General features: G+C 41.6%; 1 protein-coding gene across 4 annotated transcripts in view; it reads left to right on the forward strand.

Moving 5' to 3' along the window:
- Positions 1 to 15008: 15008 nt before the first annotated feature.
- Positions 15009 to 23930, forward strand: part of CBLB (Cbl proto-oncogene B) — a 133726-nt gene continuing 124804 nt past the window's right edge. For 3 of the 4 annotated variants that reach the window (XM_055701594.1, XM_055701597.1, XM_055701598.1), the window contains exons 1-2: positions 15009 to 15155; positions 15920 to 16078. In XM_055701594.1, coding sequence (XP_055557569.1) covers positions 15042 to 15155; positions 15920 to 16078 — 273 coding nt within the window. In that variant the 5' untranslated portion in view covers positions 15009 to 15041. The remainder of the gene's footprint in view (positions 15156 to 15919; positions 16079 to 23930) is intronic. The other variant, XM_055701595.1, reaches the window with a different exon arrangement.

Below are 23930 nucleotides of genomic sequence, written 5' to 3' on the forward strand. Positions count from 1 at the left end.
AATAACTAGAGATGGCAAGTTTTTGCACAGTGAAGTTCTCACACCATGGCTGACCACCACTGCTTGCCAGTCCACTACTACCATGCATTCCAGCAGCTACAAGCCCGCAGTAGTGCTATACCCAAAAAGATGGCCCAGATGAATGCTCTGTAGAAAAGTGAGCTCAGTTCTCCTGTTTATTCTTATTTTCCATTAGACATACTGTTATGGAATCCAAAGCTCTGTGAAGACAGAGACAAGCCCACCCACAGAAACGCCCTTAGTCATAGTCAAGTCTTTTCCTTCCCAGTCAAGAATATCAGCGCAGTATCCCCTCCCTATTCAGCAGGTGTATCATTTCATGATCTAGTTCAGTGAACAGAGAGCTCAGCACTCCTGCCTGTGAATGACATGGGAGATAAGGGAGACTAGGCAGCAAGATGAGAGAAAGAGAGCAGAAGTAAAAATATTACCCAGAATATTTCTCCGGGGAACATCAGTAGGAACTCAGCAGGGCCCATTTCAACTCTCTCATCTGTTCTTGGGGGTGAAATTTCTTTTTGTCACCTTTGAAAAATAAGGAATAATAGAAGATCAATGCGGTACATAACTTACTTCATCTTTTTGTTTTTCCAAGCTTCCCAATTACCAATATGTAAGCTTAAGGGAAGAGAGTTCAGGAATCTGTGTGGGCAGTAGGAGCTAAGATTACAACCGAACTACTGTATTTGTTTTTTGGGGATACACACAATGTCACTATCACACTGTAAGCAAAGGCCTCGGGGGAGCCAAGAAGAAAAGGGCATAGAAGAAAACAAAACAGTGACAGGAACAAAGGGCAGACCTTCCTTCTATGCCTTTTCCAATACTTTAAAGTGGATTTAGAATTTTATTGAAGATCTCTTCTAAATAGTTTAATTCTTTACGGTTGGGTCTAACAGATAAACAGTAAGAACATCCATTATTTTAAAAAAACCTTCTCTTTGATAGGCAACTATTTTCCACTTGTCCCTTGGACAGTCATGTAAAACAGGTTTACTAAAACAATGAGCAAGACAAAATAAGAAAGCTGGTGAGAATTCAACCGAGACCTAAGATCTTTGTTAACCATGAAGTTTAAAAGCATATGGAAAAATTAAATGCCCCTTTGACTGAACAACGTGTTTTCTGATCTGTGTAAAAATTAGGCATGATCCTGAAATCAGTCATTATGGAGATGACTGGGCAAATACAGGAATAAAGCACCCTCAGGATACAAGTAAATCTCCTCACCTTAAAAACAAAATATAAAACTCTGCTCAGTGATGATTTCCATTCTTATATGATTTGATTATTTGCAAAACAGGTTTACTCACCTCTTAGCACTTCAAAAAGTTTCAATGATTTGATGTTAAGTCTGATAAGTAAGGTTTTTTAAAAATGTAATTCTAATGGTGAAATCGTAGACTTGAGTTCTCCCAGTCATCATGCCAGTATAATATAGAGCAAGGACAGAATGTAGGGCACTGCCACTATGATTTTTTTATAAATACACAGCTTTCATGTCATGGTTCAAATAATTTTCTCTTTACTGTAACTTATCACACTACTAGTCATCATTGGCCTAGACTTTTTCCCAATTAATTTCTTTCATCCCCGCCCCCCCCTTCACCCTTTCGCAATAACTGTGACTGTCATGGCTATTTAAAAAGACCATTTCTTTCCGTCACACCAGCTGTACATGGAGAAGATGAAACTGACTCATTTGGCTGTATTCGGTACATTTTAACTCGGAGAAAACACTCAAATAAATTGAGCCAGTTTTATTTTTAGGCAGCCCCCAGTGTTCACTTTAAAAAAAAAAAAATCCCTTTGAGAGTTACAATCAAGCAGTCAAGATTTCAAGTTGCATTTAAGCAAATTCATCTATGGAAAAACTCTGAAACCAAACATACCCACTTTCCTCAGGATAAAGTTCTGCCTGTATAACTAAGCTATAACTAAGCTTTCAGAAGTTGCCTAAGTTTGTTTTTCTAGTCCTTACACACATATACACATACACACACATACATATAGACAGACAAAGAGACCACAAACAATGGAGAAATTCTCGTAGAAGTCATGCACATTTTCCAAACATAAATTTTTACATTTATGTTGCTAACCACTCCTGAAAAGCCACTGTCAAAATCCAGCCTCATTTTAGCAAAGCCTTTGGACACAGATGAAGCTTAAGCATATACAAATACTTTAAAAATGAGAGAATGAATACAAGTACTAAAAGTGATTAAGCGCAACTGAAGACATAAATCCACAAAGCTGGTAAACTTTACAATTTAGAAGACAATCTGGAGAGCCACGTTTTACATTTTGGTTTAAACCAAGACAGTGCCACTGATGTCAGTTTACTCTAATTTTACATCTCTCCTGAAAAAGACTCAGTATATTTTAAAAATACCATACTAGTATTTCATTATAACACCACCATTTAAAAAAAAAAAAAAAAAGTAAAGCTTTGAGAATATGTAAAACTGAGTACCTCAGACTACACAGTACTTAGATGCCTCATGCAATACAGTTAAACATTAGCCAAAGTAAGTGCCAATGCTTTTCCTGATGATTCTACAAGCCTGTCATTCTGAAACTAACATCAGCTGAGTGAAAATATATCTAATGTTACTCGTACTCCTATGAGCCTGTAGTAACTTCAATGAATAGTCCTGCATTCTTCTGCTGTTTCTTTGGGCTAATTTGACATTATTTCCAAGATAATAGTAAAATTCACTAAAATACAATAAAATTGCACAAGCCAGATCCAAACAAGGCTTCACATAATGGCTGCATTTGTAGTATGCTACTTCATAGACAAGCTGCAACCGCAGCAAATGCATTACATACTAAATTATTGCCACTGTTCTGATTAATTCTTATCCTACTCTTCCTTCACAAGCAGCTTATAAAGAGTATTTTAATATTTGAAATTCTGGCTGGAAGGCCCAATTAAAAAAATAATCTCATGGCATTTTTTTCTGTTCTACTTGGTCGATGAAGGAGTTACATTCAAATATTCACAAAGAATAGCAAACCTTCCAAGCTCAAAACTCACTTGCCAGGCATTGCCTCCAGTATTCAGTCAAGTTTCACTATTTCAGCAAACAAGCATCCTTTCAAAGTAAACTGTGACTTCTCTAATGCCAAAGAGATAAGCCAGTCAGACTGAAAATGCAGAAAGCTTGAGTGAGCTTCAGTGTACAGTATCTTGTAAAAGCAGCTGAACTATAAACTGACTGACAGATAAGCTATGCAATAATTGGGAACAGATCAAGTGCTATTTGCAAAAATAGTGAAGATGATCCCACATTTCTTTCTTATAAAAAGTAGTACTTTACTAAAGTAGCACATTAGTAAGTACAGTTTTAGCTGTGGTACCTATCAAGCCTTCTGGAAACTGGAAAACGTGGTAAACAAATGCATTTAATTTAACATATGGAGTCATCCACAACATTTTGCTTTCACACCATGGCTGCTATTGGCACAATGCTGAGCTGCAATAAACTGTTCACCTACACCATTACAAGGAACAGGTCCTTGGTATAAATACTACTCTGTCTGTTTGAAGACAGCTCTACTCATTTAGTCTGGCTGAGGAAGGGGCCCCTTAACTCCTCCAAAACGGTGAATACTTGGGAGTGCTTTGAATAAAATCCAAAAGGTGATGTTTGTATGATAATGTCAGTGAAACCAAACCATTTAAATAGTGCCACCAGCCTGTATTTTTAAGCAGATTTCAATCTCTGCTTACTGCTTAACAGCATCTTTGCTCTGACTGCTCTCTATGACTATTTTGACACCTCTGATTTCTTTCTTCCTCCTTCAGAGGTCATTGGTACAATTGCATGTGAAGATACTACAGCCTTCTGCTAGTTCTGCCTTTACACAGTAGCACTAGAGGACCTGAAATTGAACACATTTTCCGTGAGGGTGTTTATGTAATCATTGGTTTTCCTTGAAAAATTTTTAAAGGTTTTATTTGCTGCCCAGATTGTGTTAATTCAAGTACCCTCCCAGAATATCAGTTGTTTAGAATTCATGCATGATAAATTCTGCAAATTTTCCCTATCTATCCTAAGGAGATTTCTGAGCAGTTTATGTGCTCTATTTCTGCTTTTTGGCTCAACCAGCTAGACTCTTCATAGGCCTCACTGCTCAGTAATCATGTCTGATAGATTCAAAATCCAACTGGCATAATTTAGTCAAGTGGAAGGAAAAAATATAGAAAGCCCATGAGTCAAGGGGAGTAAGTTCACAAGAGAATATTTTCAGCCTTGGTCAAAGGAAAAAAAGAAAAGAAAAAAGAAAAAAAAAAAAGAAGAAAAAGGGGATGCATGTTATAATTTTTTTCCTTTACAAAGAGTTTCCCATTTTTAAAATATTTGAACTGGCAAGCACTCTGTCACACATACCCTGGTATCTACCATGCCCTGCTTTTGAAAAGTACAAATCTGCCTGGTTTCCATAAAAGTCACAACAACCTATAATCCCAGTGCCAGTAAGTTAAAATTGCTATGATCTTTAAGGTCTCTTCCAACCCACACTATTCTACGATTCTGCATGAGCAGGAGATATGGCAGATGTACAGGAACAGACACTCAGCTGAACTAATCCAAGGTGGACTTTCTTACGTCATGACACTGTACAAGGCTATGAAATTGGGTTGAAAAGCTTTGGGTGTAAGGTCTCACTGATTTTAAGAGTAGCAGAACGTGCTTTTATTCAGGGTGCACAAAGTGAATTACCCCTGCCATTGCACTGTTTCAGCCGACCACAGAGTTATGAAGGAAGGTAGTAAGAATTCCAATACACCTCCAGAAGTTGTGTTGAAATTGTACAATAAAGGGGCAAAATTACTATACTTAGCTTCCGTATGTCACCAAATGGAGAAAGCTCACCAAGAATATTATTTTTTCTATTCTAAAGTGTTCATCTCCTTCAGAAGCTGCCTTTAAAAATTCTCTTTTGGAAGACCTGAGCCAAGCTTCAATCAATCTTTCCAGCATATGGACTTCACCCTGGAAGCTATACAGTCTCTTCACCTGTATTAGACAGTGACACCAGACAGCTAAGAAACAAGTATATGGCACCCACCCAAACCGCATGGGGAGAGTCTTACTGAGGCTCTGTGCACACTGACCTGATCCCCCTAGCACTGTCTCACACATCAGCAGCACAACTGAGCCCTTCCTGACCATGTCACCATTTATCAGTTATAGCCTTGGATTAGACAGAACAATCCAATAGTGTACTGACAGAAGTCCAAACCCAGTGTATGTAGCACACAAGAATTGAGGAGTTAATGAACCCATTCTATTCCCCTTTAATCTGACAAAATTTAAGTATGCTGCACATGGAAAATAAATGGCCTGAGCCACGTATCTACAGCAAAAGTGTTGTGTTTGTTCCAAAACAACTTCAGAAAACCAGGAACAAGCAGATGAAAGTATCCGAGGTTTTCAGAATTAGCAAGCTATTCTGCATCTCAATGCACCTTCAAAAAGGGAAGCCTTCACATTCAGTTCAGAAATCACCAAATATCCTTTTTATATATAGCTTTTATAAGATCAGCCTGCTTTTTCAAGGATCCACAAATAGACATGTAAACATACCACTATTTGCTTTTCAAAATTCTGAATACATTGCCTATATGTAAAATAAAAACAGGGGGAAAAAATTCCAAGACATAGGACTTTCCTACTTCCTCCAGCCCCTCTTTGTAGGCTTGGACAAAGACACTGAACAGTAGAAACTCAGTTGCTGACACTCCTTTCTACCTGGCCAGAGTTAAGCACAACACACTCTCCAAGCTGCTAACACATAAGAATATTAACGATATTCTTATGAAAACCTGTAGCATTTAGACTATCCTTTCATAAAGAGAAAAGAGAAAAAGCAAGTCAAACTTCAAGATTAGGGACAATCTAGGATATACTATGAAGACTGTCTTTTATAAACATCTACATAGAAAAACCAAGAGAAAATTTCAGTTAATGTGACAGACTCTTTACTGAGCACCAACCATATATTGTACCTAGTTCCAAAATTATACAGCTATTCAGAGATACAAGGCTTTAATCATGAATACTTTATTCCTTAAAAAGTGAGCACTGGGGCACAGTCTGGCTAATTTGTGCAAGAGCAGGATAAAGCCTATGAGGAGCTGTCATTGACCACTGATGACTGCTGGCTAAGTAGAGAAATTGTCTCTAGATTATTTGTACCTCTTCACCCTGATGAAGGAAGAGTTTGAGAAGAACTGAACTACATAAGCTGACAATTTTGGTTACACCTATAGTGCTACACTATTTAAAGAAAAGTTGTAAAATACCAGATAATTAAAAAAATCCAAGAGTAACAGAAAAAGAGAGGAAAATCCTGGCACAACAGACCTGTAAAGCCAGTATAGCCAGTTTGGAATTTACCAGCAAGGGACTGGTAACTGAACAGAATAAAAACACTGGGAAATAGACCTGCAGGAAAACAAAACAAGACAAACCCAAACCAAAATAAACAAAAAACCCCCAAACACCAAAATCCCCCCCCAGATCACATTCTCAGTAATTAAAGCCACCTTTGTACTGTTTGATACAAGGGTGACAATGCTCTGCTGGACACTTTCTGACTCCCTAGACAATGAGGGCATCCATGTAGAACCATATACATTGAAAACTAGACAGGAATGTGACAGAAATCCAGCAAAAAAGGTTAATTCAAGCTTCACTTTATTAGTTCTACTTTGACCTCTTTATATTTCATTTGAAAAAACATACCTTAATGTGAAACTTAATGGAAACAAGTGTTATGGTCTCCCATACAACAGAATTAATAGAATAATTAAACCCCCCCCCATTCTGATGTATATTCACTGTTGTTCAAAATATGACTGCTTAATGCATTAAAATGAACATTTCAGAAAGGCAAAAATCACTTATTCCTCTCCCCAGAAGTCTGATTCATTATTTTTCATTTCCTTTAAATAAGAAGAAAAATAATCTTGTAACGAAGTAGAAAAATACAGTCACCAATTGCATTATGTAGAATGAGCAAGCAATGCAAAAATCTTGTAAACTCAGTCTGCAAATAACTGAATGCTCTGAAGCATTCAGCAAATAATTACAAGTAACAAATGCATTCAACCTGCATTTGCAAATGACCCATGCAAAAAGTCCAAAATCGCTCAGCTCTATTAAAATAGTGACTTCCTTTACAAAACATATGGTTTACTTTCAGTTTGGAAAAAAACAAAAAAAAAAACCCAAACTTACTTTAAATGAAGGTAAGCAAGTGGGATGGGGGGAATCCTCCAAGGTGTTTACTACACCCGTCAAAGACAAAAGGTTCCACTCTTTGCTCACAAACAAACTACTGGTAGAACTTGAAGCATACAGGAAACACAAGATACACCACAAATTCATAGTCAAGGAGTCAACAAGCAGATTATAGCACAAAAAGTTGTCTTCTTTTAGAAGGATGGACAGAACACTAGAAGCTACAATGAGTGGCACAAAAGAAGAAATATAAGCAAATAAATCATAATGTTTAAGTTACAATTTCCAAGCACTGCATGATTTCCCTGTTTAACTATAAGACACTATCTTACTAAACTGAAAACATTGTGGCTTGCTGTGGAAAAATCTATGTAACAGTGTCTCATTCAAATATTTCAATTAAAGCTGCTGCTAGTATCATTCAGATCTCCACTAATTGAGGTTATTTCAACTTGCCAAAGTACAAAGGAAGTCTTTCCTACGGTAAACCATGTTCAATAGACACAGGGTTGTTTCCTGTCAAAATACAACTACTACTGCAGAGAAAGCTGGCAATGGAAAGTCCCTAGGCATATTTTGCAACCACTTACCACAACTTGAAAAATCTTAGAAATTCTGGTGAAAGCAGACATATTTGAATGGAAAAGAAAGAAGGCTCCTAATTCTCAAGTCAAACAAGAAATCCCAGAAATATCCAGACAGGATATTAAATAGGATGTTGGAGATAAATATTGCTGCTATTGTTTTCTCAGATCCAGATTAGAAAGAACTAAGATCATGGCACTCAGCAGGAACAGGAAAAAAAAAAAAGAGAGAAAAAAAAAAAGATATTGACATTGATTACTTCTTTGCTATCGCACAGATGGAGTAAATTCAAGAGGTAGTGCTAAAATGACAGGACTTAGTTAAAGCCTTTGCACCTGCTCTGGCAGATGGATGCAATTAATAACAGAAAAGAAACAGAAGAACTCAAGTAAAATTGCTCCCTGAGGGTTAGGTTATTTTAAAATTAAGCTGACACGGTTTTTAAAAACAATATATGAAGGTGGAGATATGTTTTGAAGTGGACTGTCTAGTTTACAGCAAACGAACTCATTAGCAAGGTGCATAGACAAACAGGCCTGGCCTCACAATTAGCTTTCAGTCATTTTGCAAACAGATAATGTATTTTCTAATTGCTCATAGTCAAGCAAATTGTTCTACTATATTTTGCATGGGAAACAATATCATACTTCAGCTGATTTGCTCCTAGTGCAAATGAAAGAGTTGAAAATGTAAGCCGAAGAGCCTTAAGTCAGTGAAATTCTTGCCAAAGTACTTCCAATGTGCCTTTAAGGAGTTCACTCCTCAAGAAGCCAGTTGAAAGTAATTTAATTATTTGAGGTCCAACCAAAATTAACAAAGATGAAAGGCCCCATATTACAGTGTGTCTGTGCACACGTATGTGTACTTATATGCACATGCACACACCCCAGCTGTATCTGTATATGGTTACTACAGTCCTGATGACCTAGGCACACGGCAATCTGTGGTGTTAAATTATTAGGATACTCCCTAGCAGTTTCAGCCTGTGCCAGCTGGTGTTTTCCCAAGCAAATTCCAGGGAGGTTCAGGGTTGGAACAGGTCAGGATCACTCCCTGGATGCAGGTATTTTGGGAGCGGGGGTGTGAGGGGGTGGTGGCGGCGGTGCAATTTTACTAAGAATGGTGGTGACCAGCCCTGTCACGCCATGCTGCCTGGCCTCAGGGACCGACAACAGTGCCTGGGCTGGTTTATTTACAGGCATAGACAGAGCCAAACTTAGCTTGTCTTTCTAAACCAAAGACAAAAAGAGGATTTAAATCCTCAGCAGAGAGAATTAATGCAGCAGCACTCTTATTATCATCAGCTGTACTGCAACTGCCTGCTGAAGTAAGGAAGGATTTCTACAGTGCACAGAAACTTTAAAAAGTAGTCGTCCTTTTTATTTTTTTTTTAAGTTGTTCAACAGCAAAGTGGGTTAAACTCTCACATTATTCCTATTTAATGTCTGAGAAGAGTATTTTTTTCACTTCTAGAAGCCAGTAACAAAATAAATAAAAATAATTAGGTTTGAGTACTTGATGACCATGAAAAATGTAATCATAGGATTTTATCCTCATTTAGGTTGGAAATGACCTTTGAGATCATCGGGTTCAACCGTTCACCCAGGACTGTCAAGCCCACCACTAAACCATGTCCCTGAGCACCGCATCTAGGTGTTTTTTAAACATCTCCAGGGGTGGTGATGTCACCACAACCCTGGGCCAATGCTTGACCACCCTTTCAGGGAAGAAAATTTTCCTAATATCCAACCTAAACCTCCCCTGATGCAACTTGGGGCTCCTTCCCCTTGACCTGTCACTTGTTATCTGGGAGCAGAGACCGACCCCCGCCTCGCTACCACCCGCTGTCAGGCGGCTGTAGGGAGCGATCAGGTCCCCCCTGAGCCCCCTCCTCCCCATGCTGAGCACCCCCAGCCGTGTGCCCCAGCCCCTTCCCCAGCCCCCTGCCCGGCTCTGGACACGCTCCAGCCCCCCTACGTCCCCTCTGGGCCTGAGGGGCCCGAAACTGAACCCAGGGCTCGAGGTGCGGCCCCACCAGCGCCGAGCACAGGGGCACGGGCACTGCCCTGGCCCTGCTGGCCACACCGTTTCGGATCCGAGCCAGGGTGCTGTTGGCCTCCTGGGCCACCTGGGCACACTGGGGGCTCATGTCCAGCCGGCTGCTGACCAGCACCCCCGGGCCCTTTCCATGGGGCAGCTTTGAGCCACTCTGCTCCCAGCCCGCAGCGCTGTGGGGCTGCTGTGACCCGTATGCAGAAACCAGAACTTTTTGTTGAACTTCACACAACTGGCTTTGGCCCATCGTCCAGCCTTTCCAAATCCCTCTGCAGAGCCTCCTGTCCTCAAGCAGATCAACGGTCCCCTCCAGCTTGGTGTCATCTGTGACCTTACTGAGGGTGCACTCAATCCCCACATCCAGATCATCAACAAAGATATTAAACACAGTGGCCGCAACACTGAGCCCTGGGGAACACCACTTGTGACCAGCCACCAGCTGTATTCAACTTGATTTACAACCACTCTTTGGGCTCTAAGTAAACAGAGAAACAATAGCTAGATTGTTTCTAGTAGCTGAATTAACTAGATAAAAATCCAACAACAAACAGCCACTGTTATCACCAATTTTTGATAAGTAATTATTCACTAAGGCAGGAAAAACTCCTATTAATGTACCAACTTAAATTATCAGTAAGAGAATTCTGAGTGCCACAGGTGATAGGTTTTGCTTTCTGCCTCAGAGTCTGTGATAATAAAACAGGTAAATATGTGGCAATCTACTTTAAAAGTTACCCACAATGGTGGCTTGCAGCTTGACAACCCTGAAAATCATAAATAAATGGCTTAAATTTTTTTTGTAGCTCTGAAGAGCCTAGGATCCTTGAGGGCACTGTGAAATCATAACATGAAAGGATTTTCCAGTTGCTCCACTTTAATATTCTTAAACAGCTATTACAGATGACTATATAATAACTGGATACTGGGGGGAGGGCGGTGTGCACTGTGGACATAGCACAGTGTACATTTCTAGAATGGGCTAATGAAAATGTATTTAAGCAAACAGTCCTGGAACAGAAAGTTATTTGTTGTTACAACAGTTACCTTGTATCTTTTTTTGTTTGTTTGGGTTGTGGTGCATTTGTGTTTTTTTGGTTTCGGTTTGGTGTTTTTACAGAACAGATGGATTGAGGGCACTAGAACAGCGGGTTCCAGCGGCCCTTACAGCCTCAGCTCCCATGAAAAGAGGGACCAGCTGCTTTCTGCTGGAGCACTGCACACCCTGAGAAGAGCCTGATCTTGTCACAGCTCAGCCATTAAACCACTGCCTGACAGTGCACTGCAGAATGCTACACCCCTGGGAACAGCTGCCGTTTGATAAAATTGTATATATTTAGTCAAAACAAAGAGATTACTTTGAAAGTTTAAGGACACTGGGATAGCCAGAGTATTGTCTTACAATTAGCAAGAATTCACTTCACTTTCAACTTTTGAAATAGCCAACTTAAGCTACAAGCGTTGCTACGGTATCACTTAACTTGGCATACTGTATACTGTATTAACCTTTAAAAAAATTGATACCTTACATAAGGGCAATACCTTATCTTATTTATGTGGCTATAAATAAAACCTGCATCCGATGTCTTCATTCTTCTTATGTTTCAGTGTATTTGGGCAAAAAGTCACTTGAACCACAGCAAAAAACCCACACAAATGAAAACAGCTTCCAAGCCACATACATCGACTGACTGCAGAAAAATCAATATTTTAATAGTTGGTGAACAAAGAAAACCAAACCAAAACATCTCTCTTGCTTCCAAGTACTGTCTATGGCTCTTTGATGGAATTCATTCAGAAGCAGCAACATAAAGTTTCATTCACAAGGCTGTCTAACAACTCCAGAGGAATGAAAGTCACCAGCAAAGCAAGAACACCCAACAAAACAAAAACTAGTTAACAGATAGGAAAATACTGCAATGGATAAGTGTAACTGTTAGTTTAATTTTAATGTCTTGTACCTCTGTTATTTCCCTGTCTACCAAGCAGCTGGGCTTTTCAGGAAGTCACATCTGAAATCCTAACCTTACAAAGCGATTTAAGAGTCCAAAACAAGGCCTCTTTCACATTGTCTTGATCCCTTTCTCATATCCTGACACAGCCACCTTCACTCTGTAATCTTCATTACAGGATTTTACCAAATTCTTACAGTAGACATCCAGACACCACCACATGATTAGTTAGTATCTTAACTAGGTTGAGGATCACTTTCATGTAACAGGGAATTCTCAAAGTTTGCCACCTCACATTTACCTCATTTCCATTGTGTACTGATTTCATACAGTGATTAAAACACAAGCAGCAGATTCAACCTGTCATGTTCTTTAGTATAATAAGTCAAATATTTAGTCAGAGAGCTTACGAGTAAGAGAGATCGGTTGAGGCATTTTAATTGTCTGTAGATAACTTGGGGGCCTTAATTAGAAATCAAACTTACCTATGCACCTTAAATATAGCCCAAACAGAAAGACCCCCTTTCCCACAGAGAATCAGTTTTAGGTTTCTGCTTTGAATCACCTTGTATAGGTCCATTGAGAGATCACATAGCAGACTACCTTCTCAATTTAGGCTGTTAAGAGTGCCTGAAGTTGGGCAGTAGGAATGCCCTCTCACACGTCCCTCTGGATGGCTACATTAACACACAGCTCCTGCCCTGCATGAAAACGGGGTGGCCAGTGCCTTCAGCCCACCCTTTCAAGGGCTTTTTATCCTTATGCACCCACAGAACCAGTGGGCAAGATCAGTCCTTGTGTCCTCCACTGCTAAGGAGCACATGCCTCTGACTTCAAACACACAGCAGCTGTTTGCTCCTCCTCCCTCAGCCTTACCTCTCAGCTGCCTGCTGTCAAACAGTCCTTTCACTCTGCATGCTTGAAACCACAAAAGCAACACTGCATCTTCTAGCCCTTTCTCAGCATGGCACGCAAAAGCTTGACCCATCTTTACCACCCTTGATACTGAAGCCAAGGGTATCTCTTTCACCTGCTTCTCCCAGTTGGCTTGCTTCTAACATACATCATATGACCCTCTGAGGACTGTAATTCCCAGAATATCCATACTTACTGTACAGCACAGGCAACGAGAAAAGGAAACCACCATTGGAAAACCACTCACTTTTCCCATAGAGCTGGCTATTCTCTTAATAACGCAACACACATACGCAGGGATGCGGGGAGCCAAGCTGCTCGCTCCTGCTGGCTCTGCACTCAGATGAACTGCAAGACAACATGACTCAGCCCCAGACAGCTACCAAGCACAACTCACAGATCATAGCTCTTGGCAGCGTGCAGAATATGAAGAGAATGACATAACAATCGAGAAAAAGAACCAAATTTTTAACAAGTGCAGAAAAATACATCAGATCCTCTGCTTTATCCACAACCAAACGAGACAGCAAAAGAGTAAGCAGTCATTACCAGCCTAATCTCACACAAGGTGAGTGCCAAACAAAAAAAAAAAAACCCAAAAAAAAGATAGAGACAGCTGCCAGAGAAGAGTTTTAAACCAACATTTGAAACAACACAGGGAAGAAAACAATTTACGGAGCCTACAGTGAAATGAGAAGCTTCCAACCCACTTAAGGCAAGTACCCGCCACTTCATATTTTAAAGCTACAGAGGAATGATGACCTTTGAGGAAGACACCACTGATATGACTTTATTGTTGTATGCTTGCCCAGAGGAGTAACTTGACACATTTTAAATCAATGGGAAGATACCTGCACTAAAAATACCTGTAAACAGTGACAGAAATAAAAGGGTCACTGAAATACTCTACGATTTCTTTCTATTGTTTTTCCCGACTCCTGTTTTATTAAAAGCCAACCCCCAGAAAAATTAGGAAAAAATTTAAGAAAAAGGGAAAACAAATTAAAAAAAAATTCTTTAGACAGGGAACTCCTACTATGGAAAACACATGTCAATATCACAAAACACAGAACTTAAAAACACTCCTCTAATACAACTGTCTTCAGAAAAGAGCCTCACCGTTTTTAAAGTGTTGTATTTTCCTTTCCTTGCATGGTAATTAATTAGAAGATTAACATTTGCAAAGCATAATTACTCCCTGGAACATCTTCAAAAGACTTTGAAGTCAAATGTCTCGTAGCCTATGCAGGCAAGCCTTGCTCTTTCCTCTCCGGCACTCAAAGGCAATATACAAATCTGAGGGGAACGCCTGCCCTAAAATTAAAGCATAACAGATTAATCAGTTGGGTTTTATTTACCATATCCCCCCCCCCCCCCCCCCCGGAAAAAGCTCATAGCAAAGTAAAAAAGTAAATATACATACAGGGGCATTTCTTACTAGAAAGTGTTTAGGTATTCCCTCACTACCCTTCAAAGCGGCTGCGGAGCCTCAGCCCTCACACCCCGCACCCGCTTCCACAGCGGGGAGTGACAACGCACCTCAGCCCTCTCACAAAGCAAGGGAAGAAACCAGACCTACAAAAGGAAAAGAAGTTCCTGTTCTTTGTGGCCACAAAAAAACCCCAACCCAAAACAAAATAAAAAACCTCAACAAACTCCCTAAAAGGCACGAAGGAGAAGCGTAAAGGCAGAACCCTCGAAAAGGTGGCAATAACTACTGTGGATTTGTAACACCAAGCGCTCCAGCAGGCTCCACCACAACTTCACCAGAGCGGGGAGGGAGGAAGGAGGGAGGGGCACCCCGCCGCAGCCCCAGGCCGCATCGCTAGCCACCGGAACCCTTCTGGCCAGGGGCAATCCCGAGGTCGCCGGCCCCTCTGTCCTCTCAGCCCCGCCAAAAGGCCTCATGCCACCCCCCTCAACGCCTAAGCAGACGGGCAAGTGTGAGGAGGCGGGACCGGAAGCTCCACCTCTCTCCCTCCTGGCTCAGGCATTGGTCAGTTCTCCGATCACTCCCAGCACAGCCAAGTCCCCTCCTTCCCGCCTCCTCCCCGTGCCAGAAGCCTTCTCCCCGCCCGCCACCCCGCCCACCTTCCTATCTCCGCTCCCACTTGCTGGTGTACACATCAATCTAATTAAATTCCATATTCTGATTGGCTATCTTCAGGCCGTGGTTCCCGCCTACGAGAAGGGGGCTTGCCGCCCGCCCTCCTGCCGGCGCGCATGCGCGGGGCCGAGCGCTGCCCTGGGGGTGGGCATGTACCGGGGAGCGGGGCCGCCGCCGCCGGGGAGCCAGCCTCACTTTCTAGGAGTGAGGGGAGACCACAGCCTGCCGGGGGCTGCGAGCGGGGCGGCGGACAGGCCCGTGCGTGTGCGTCTCTTCTCTCTCTCGCGTGTGTCTGTCGGACGCGCTCCCCACACACCCACCGGGCGGGCAGGGCGATGCGGGCGGCGGGGCAGCAGCTCCCCGTACTGCCCTACGGGGCAGCGGCCGCCCGGCAGCGGAGCGGCGGCGGCGCAGGGCACAGCCCCGCGGGGCCGTGGGTGCGTGCGGGGAGCTGGCGCGGCGGCCGGGACGGGGTGCGGGACGCGCTCCACCCGCCTGCCGGGGCAGCGGAGCCGCCGGAGGGCGGAGAGCCTCGTCCGACCAGGCGCTTCGCTTGCGCCGCGCTCCGCCGCCTCGGGCTGAGGAAGCGGCCCCGCGGGGGGCTGAGGAGCCTCCCCCTCGCCGCCCGCCTCAGCCCGCCCTCGGCGGCTCTCGGCCCGGGACCGCGCCGTACCGATCCGTACGTATGTGCGCGGCGGGAGCGCGGCCCCCGGCCCGCGGGCTCCTGCTGCGCCTCCTGCCCCCGTCCCCTCATCCCTTTTGTTGTGCGGCGAGGGGCACGGCCCCGCTGCCCGCCGGTGCGGCCGCCCGGGTGGAGGGGTGGGCCGGGCCCTGGGGCGAGGGTGGGTTCCTCTGCGCCCCTCGGCGCTGCCGGTGAACGCGGGACGGCTCTGCCCGCGCCCGGCTCGGGCCAGGTGGGGCTGCGCTGGTGTGTCACGCAAAGTGGCAGCTAGAGGTGCCCGGGCCTGCGCTGCCCTGCCCGGGGGCGGCCGGGCGCGGTGTGAGCCTGTCTCTGTCCCTGTGGCCAGCTCGGCTCCCAGATGGCCAATTCCCTCAACGGCCGGACCCCGCGCAAGGGACGGATCCTGGGCTTCATCGATGCCATTCAGGATGCTGTGGGCCCCCCCAAGCAGGCAGCTGCCGACCGCAGGACTGTGGAGAAGACCTGGAAGCTTATGGACAAAGTGGTGAGTGTCTGTGCGCCTCCGTGTATCCGCACGGTGAATAATGGGGCCATTTAACCGCGTACCCATGGGGGAACAGCGTCTTCCTGCAGCTCCGGCTGCTCGGCTCCCCTGCCTGGGGAAGCAAGGGGACTCGCGGTTTAGGTTATTTAAGCACCATTTGTCGTCTTTCCCCCCACTCCCCCCCCCCCCTTTTTTTTTTCCCCTACGGCCTCTGGCTATGTTTTTTTTAATCTCGGTTTGTGGAGGGAAAACAAATGCGTTTGCCTTAGGCTATTGTTATTTTCAGATCCTTTAAAATGACTCAAACTTGAAGAGCTGTCCTAACGAAAAAGCTGCTTAACTTAGACTTGTAATCACATATTCTGTGTGCTTCGTGTTGGATCACATCGTTAGTCTGCGAACAAGACCTCTGAAGTATGAAACTTCAGTTAAGCTAATTGTTCTGTGAGACACACTTGTGATGGCAATGAGGATATGTTTGTGCTTTTAGGAATGTGCGTGGGGACTTGGGGATGTCACTCTCATCAGTTTAGTAAACAGATTAGCATGGTGCGCCTAACTTTTAACTGTGTTCTGCATTTTAATGATTTTTTTTAAGTACTACTTTTCTATATTTTTGAACCTAGAAATACACTCTACTGAAACTAATTTTTCAGAAAGTAGGGGGATAGACCATAGTTTTTTATATCTTATAGGTCTCTGCACCATCCCAGTACATTTTGTTTAGTATTGTACAAAACGACAGCTTGTATGATGACAGATTGGCTAGGAGAGTTCCTTACCAATGGTAGGAACAGTTTGATTATAACATGGGTGACTGTTCAGAAGATGTAGGCAGTTTGCTTTGTGTACGAGGTGATCCTTTCAAGAACTTTCTTTTGAAGCGGGTGGGGAGTTGGGATTGCTACCTGTTAGCCTTGGGTCTGTATGGCGAGGGAGTTAAGACTTTTTAACTCGGTGAGTTAGTGTAACTGTTGGCTTTCCCAGTGGCTCTTGTAACATGCGGATGTTTAACATTCCTTAAAGTTTCTAAGTAGTTATACTGCCATGGTAGAGATTATTTTATGTAATATACCTTGACAAGTGGTAATTTCAAAGTATTTGACTGAGTCCTCCTTGCATGCTGGCCTTTTTGATGCTCCAAGAATAAAATCTGTATTTCCATCCCAATTTCTGATGATAAACTTAAAATCCAGCCTTGATAGAAATGGGTATTGTCACAGAGGCTTTGTGGACATTTCCTTGTTGGCGATTGGGATGCTGTAAACTGAGCATCTTGTAATAAGAACTGCAAATGCTACTTGGAAGCAGATCTTCAGTAGAAGGAAGTTTTCAGCTTGGAAACCAGGAATCTTGTTTGTTGTTATTAAAGCCACGTGGGGAATGTATGGCTTCATTCCCCCGTGTCAGGCCATTTACAGATCTGTATGGTAAGGTTGTCCCCCTGATTGGTTAGTATATTGATGGTTACCAGAAAATCTTAACCCCACAGCCTGGACTTGTGGATTGCTTTTACTAGTATAGGATTACTGTGTTTATCACAATTACAACAGAGCATCAGAACAGCCAGTAAGGCCCGTTCTGTAGAAGTCACTGGAAAGGCTGGACATTGCACTGTGCTTGCTTTCTCATTTTACTGGATAAGTGTCCTCAATTTGGATCTTTAATGTATCCTCTTTAAGCTGTTCTCAGTTAATCAAATTTTATTTCCAAATTATATTAAAGTATACCAGACAGGGTGATGTCATAGTGTGAGAATGCTGTAGCTTGCTGCTTGAGTTTTTAGCATTTGGTACTTATAGTGAAAGGATGTGTTTGAGCAAATTTAATATGTTGGCAAACAAACTTAAGTCTCTTAGCCTCATGCGGCAGTAGGCAGGGGAAGGTCATTTTCTCCTCTGTCTAGATCAAAACCAGGGATTAAAATCAGAAATAGAAACCTGCTCGATCCACTGTAGTTTCAAATCCCTTTTCTGGAGTGATTTCTGTGGTGGGTCACTGATCAACCTGGTGAAGGCAGCAGGCTCTGCATAGTCAGTGGGGTGCTGCCAATGGCAAGATTGTGGCTTGGAGGCCTATTTTGCTTCTTGTAATAACAGGCATTATCCTCATTTATTCTTTAACTGGAATAGCTGTGATAACCATCTTTTTTTGCAGTTGGTGAGGTAGCTGAAGTTTTCTGCCGTTCCAAAGATGTTAGGGAAAGGGAGAATAGAAACAAAAGCAGTTATGTTGACCAAAGGATGAAAAAAGAGAAGCCTTAAAAAATAGGGGCAGGGCTTACTGATTTCTGGTTTACATTCCTTCCTTAAAACTGCCAGTCTTTACCTTTCCTTCATTTCTTTCTGTAATTACCTCCTTTGGTGGATGAGATTTTCTGTATGAATTATTTGTTTTCAGCAGCAAGGGATTAACCGATATTACAAATATTCCTACTCTCGAAGAAGTATACAGTGAGAGTGGTTTTATGGTGTATGTAAAATTCTGGCTGCTTAGATACCATGCAGGCTTCCCTGTATAGAGTTGGCTGTATGTCATGCTTTGGAATTGTTCAGATTTCGTGGCAATGCTTGTTTTCTATGGGCTGATGCTTCAGCTGTTAGAACAGGCAGAAGGTCGCAGTTCTGCTTAAGTGTCATCTCTTTAAACTTCTGTTAACTGTTTTGAAAAAAAAAATCAAGGGTTTTGAAAGAGCTCTTCAGCAGGACAGGATGTTGGGTGCTCCTGGTTAGAGCCCTGTTTGTAAAAGTTAATGTAAACAACATACTTGCAGGGAATAACAATAATACAAATTATCTTGTTGTAAGTGATCAGTGAATGTGAATTGTTATCTGTTTGTATATCTTATACCTGCATCTTTCTTTTTATATTTCATCCACTGGGATCTGTAATTTTTGAAGTTTACTGGTGTGTCTTTTTTTAAATATAAATTTGCAATACTAATTTCGTTATTAAAGGGACATCAATTGTTAGCATCAATGTCCAGTTTCTCTGCTGCTTTTCTCATGGGTAAGCAGTAGCTGTACCACTAAGAACCAAAAATACTTTTATTCCTTTGCAATGCAAAGAATAATATCCCTTTCATAGTTTGGAAGGCTAGCCCAGCTTTCCAGTTCTAGCATTGTATAAGCAAATTGACTGTGTATCTCCAAACTGCTAGCAAGCAAATTACTGTTTTTAAAACACTGTATGTGTTTTGGAAAGTTCATATCCTTTAAATACATAAAAAATAATATTGTTAGCAAATAACTCTTAAGTTTTCCTTTAAAGTATGTATAAATTACATGGGATTTTTTTTTTTTTCATGGGGTTCTAAACCTAATGGTTTAAAAACCTAGAAACTAGCCTTGCATTATTATCAGAGGATAATGGTTATCTTGAGAACAACTTTGGGAGAGAATGCCTATTATGTAAACATGGGAGCAGTTAAGTTAATTTACTGCTCGGCCTATTTAGAGTTGGCAGTACCATTGTGCGCAGTTCACTATTGTGGGTCTCAAGCTGATAAAATTGTGACACATTCTGAACAGGATTTTTTAAAAACGGGAATATTTCAGCCACTTCCAATCACTTTTTCATACTCTTATGCATTGGGATTGAAAATAACTATAATTTCTACTGTGAAGATTAACAATATTGTCTAAACTGTTTGGGTGCTCTGTCATGGCTCACCCAGTTGTTTGACTGTATCAGATTAGAGTGCGTCTCCAAAGATCACGGTGTTGACTTTGTAAGTAAAAGCTGTATTACCCCTGTAACTTAGTAATGTGGTTTTCTTTAAATTGACATTTGTCTGTATCCACTTTTTCCACAGCATCTAAATGAGTATACAGAGCACAGTAGTTGAAAATATGTGTGCGCTGCTATTCTTTGCAACACTTTTTGTAGTTGTTACATTAATGTGCAACCTTCCAAGTCAATTAAATGTCACTGTTTCACAGAGGATGTGGAAAAGACAATCATCAATCATTACTGTGGCATTCTTCAGTGTGCTACCTGGTCAAAGTCTATAGGAAGTTTTATGCCCTGCGTACGCTGTTTGTGGAAAAAGAATAAAAATTTAAACAGAGAAATGGAAGCTTCTCTTTTTCTGATCAGAAGAAAGTATAAATGACCCTCCAAAGTCAGCTGTCCTCGTGCATATGTGCCATCAGTGTTGTTATCAGGTTGTTCCTCCAGTATGGAAACACAGCTCAGTTGCAGTCTGGCAGCTGTTGAACGAGCACGCACTGTATTCTCAGCTCAAACTAAAAAAGTTTGGTGATTGCTCCCCTCTACTTGTATTTTGATGAGAAGGCTTCTTTCAGGAAGGAAGATATGATGCATTACAGTTAAGGTAACTTTGGGTGGGAAGAAATGTATGATGAGGAAGCGTAATGTTCAGATTCATCTGTTTTCCCAGTTAGCCCCTCCCTGGTTAACTTCTTCAGATGAATTGCTGGTAGCACTGTGTTGTGGCTTTCTGGAGAACTGGTATGGTATCTTACTGCAGAGCTAGCTACCTTTATGCTGTCTGTGAAAGTGTTTTAGTACTTTGCCATTTTTTGGGCTGCATGGCAGAAGATACTTGTTCAGTAGATGGTTTTGAAGTTTAGTTTTGCAAGTGTGCAAGCGCTGCTGCTCTGATTGTTCTAGTCCATTCACTGCAGCTGAAAACTGTTTAGCGGATGTCCTACTCATTAGATACTTACTCTGTTCTAGCTGTGTTACTTTCCTTGTATTGTCTTTCACTAACGTTAGGTGTTTAAACAGATTGTGTTAGGGCTACCGTTATTACAATTGAACAAAAGTTCTTTTGTCAGACCAGTCCAGGGCTTTCAACTTTGTTTGCTTTAAAAAGTGAATAGAAGATAGTCTTCTGCAAGAAATTTGTTGTCTGTGTGCAGTAGGCATCCATTACTCTCATCTCTGAAGATGCTGTGAAGTAATGCCTTATAATTGAAGTCACATAATTAAAAAAAATATGTTATAACTAGTGGTATTTACTTTGTTTGGGGAGAGTTCAGAGGAGAGGAGGGAAGAGGGGTCTGGTTGGTTGTGGTTTTTTTTTTCTCCATAGGCACTGGAGTAAAGTTGTCTGCAAGTTCCCGAGTTAATTTTTTCAAAATCTATTTCTGGTAGACTAGGGTAATGCCTTAGTTCTTCGCAATTAGAGCTGCACTCTATGGTTTCTGTGATTCTGGAGTAAATACCTGGATTTACCCTGAGTGAGGTACTGAAGGAGCTTAGCTTTGTCTCAGTTTACTTCAATGAGCGAGTGATTTCTTACGAAGTTGCTGACTGACTGCTTTTCATTTTTTAGACTGAATGCTTGCTAAATATATACTTGCTTACTTCCAGTCATAACAATACCGAAATCGCACAGTGATATGATTCATGTCCGCTCCTAAAGTGTTGGAGAGGGTTGCTTTGTGAAGTGCAATATGGAGGTCTTTATTTTGGGTTTTTTTGTTTTGTTGTTTTTTTTTTTTTTTGTTTTGAGTTCTGTTTTCTTTTGAAGAAAGGTATGTGCGCCACTGCTGGGGCATTGGTAAATCTTTTGCGTCAGCAGATGTCATTTCTTATTGCTTACTTTTAATTGTGAACTGCTGTGGTACGTGTCAGGACATCCTGACTCTGGAAACCATATGGTTTACCAGACATCTCTTTACAAAGTTAACTTCCTTTGGACTGAAACTTTGTGTACTCTATAAAGCGAAGAAAGCCTTGAACTACTTTGCTGAATCACTGACTTAAACTAAATGTTAGCATTTTTTCAATAAGAAGGCATAAGACTACTTGAGTTGTACTGCAAAAGAGTTCTTGTATGACTTTTTTAAAGGCTTCTTCTGGAGTTGAAGGTTCTAGTTGTCTGGAGTTGAAGGTTCTAGTTGTGTGCTCTATTTATCTCTGTAAATTCAGCAGAAGGTGAAGCTTTGTAAACCATGATGACCACAGGATCCTGTTTTCATGTGTGCATGACTGTATGTAGTGATGCTGGACTGAAGAACACTTACTAGAACATCTGAAAGAGAAACTAAACCTTCTTTATAAATGGATGTTCTTTTTGTATAGTTGAATGGAATGACTTGAAAATACACCAGCCAGCACAAGCAATTTGCTTTTTCCTGGTTTTGTATTTTTAGTGTTATTTCTAATATATATGAAACTGCTTACATTCTGCTTGTTGGAACATCCTATCAAATAGATAGACTTCAGAAAGAGAATTAATTAATTGTTCATGTTAATTAAGTTAGGATAAATAAACCATTCAAAATCATTGTAGCCTTCTCTGCTTGTGGTCTGTTCTCATTGCTGAATTTTTCCGTGAATGAGTACTTTTCCTCTTTTCAGCTGTTTGTTTCCCCCACCCCTAGGAGATTGTAACACCTAATCAGTGATACTGATTAATGTCATCTGTAGTTGGCTTTGGGAAGAATGTCAATCCTGTTTCAAGTTTTCACTAAACTAGAAATCAGAGAGAACAAAAGCTCAGATGAAAAATGTCTGTGTTTTCACTTCTGTCTTTGGGATTTGAGTTCTTCAAACTCTTCTACAAAAAGAAATTCACGTACGTCTCTGCAGTGATGATTTTCAGATCTGTCTACACATGTAAAATTCTTTGCTCATGTTTCTGGAATCTCCTTAAAGAATTCTGTCAGCTTAACTTGAGTGTAACTAAAAGAAAACGTTTAATCTCCTTCATAAGTCTCTCTTGTTAGTTCCTTTCTTGATCTTCTGGGGTGACACCATCATCCTGCCTTCACTCAGGCAACTCCTTTACTTGAACTGCTCTTTTAAGTTGTGGCTGAATCTTTCAGATCAAGCCATTCACCTAAAGTGCTCTCAATCAGACCTTGCTATTTTGTATATCAGGCATCTGCAAACCCACAACTTGGACCATGTTGTCCCTTATCCTGACAACCTTCTCTTTATCATATGAAATATAACCAAGTTATGTTCAGTTTCAAAGTCTTGCTGCCTGCTCTTTGCAGTTATGGTTTGCGGTTCCAGACCTCATCACCTGATGAGATGTCCAAACATCTTTATATTTTACCTTTCTGTTTGTTTGTTTCCAGCTTCTTTCTCAATTTAGAAGGAATTCCTTTACGAGCCACTGAATTATTTTAGAGCTTGCCTTGAAACTTTGCTGTTTATACTAGAAATCCTTAGCTGCTGGTGCCCTCAACCACTCTAACATTTTGAAGTGTTATGCTCATGTATTCATATTTGTTTGCCTGCATCCATCTGCTATCTTTTTGTTTCCTACTGAGATTGTAAATTTTCCTGTGGGAAGGACTGTCTGTTCTGCAACACATCAGAAGGGTTCCTGATCCATTATGTGGTCTAGTAGGTGAAAGAATAAAAGAAATCAGTAAAGTAACAATGGATCAGTGAAATGAGGGGAGTGATTGCAAATGTCATGTTGTAAATACTGTTTTTTAATGGTGCTAACGTTTTTGTAATGCTTATGAGTTTGCACTGTTCTGTTGGTGCTAGACGTTTTTTTTCAAGAACTTGTTAGTTCTTGACTTTTGTCCGCTTGTCTGTCTTTGCTTTTTGAACTATGAACCCAGTTACCTAAATCTAATTGCCTGGCATGTGTTTGTGTGTATGTTTTAGAGGGGGGAAAAAACCAATTATCTGTTTGCTTTGCTCTTTGTGTTGCATGAAGGTATTAGTGGCTACAGTCCTAAGGCAGTGGATTTCACAATGGTGTAGATCTAGAATTTGAGGGAGGGGTCAGCAACAGCAATAGCAATACGGCTTTGAGTTCAGAGAGGTGCATGTTACAGGGTACAAGCTTGTTTCCCCCCTGCCCCCAAATGCTCAAGACTGCACCTTTCTGAAGTTGATATGTTAGTAGGAATAG

The sequence above is a fragment of the Falco cherrug genome, chromosome 2 (genome assembly GCF_023634085.1).
Source record: "Falco cherrug isolate bFalChe1 chromosome 2, bFalChe1.pri, whole genome shotgun sequence".
NCBI classification, from domain to species: Eukaryota; Metazoa; Chordata; class Aves; order Falconiformes; family Falconidae; genus Falco; species Falco cherrug.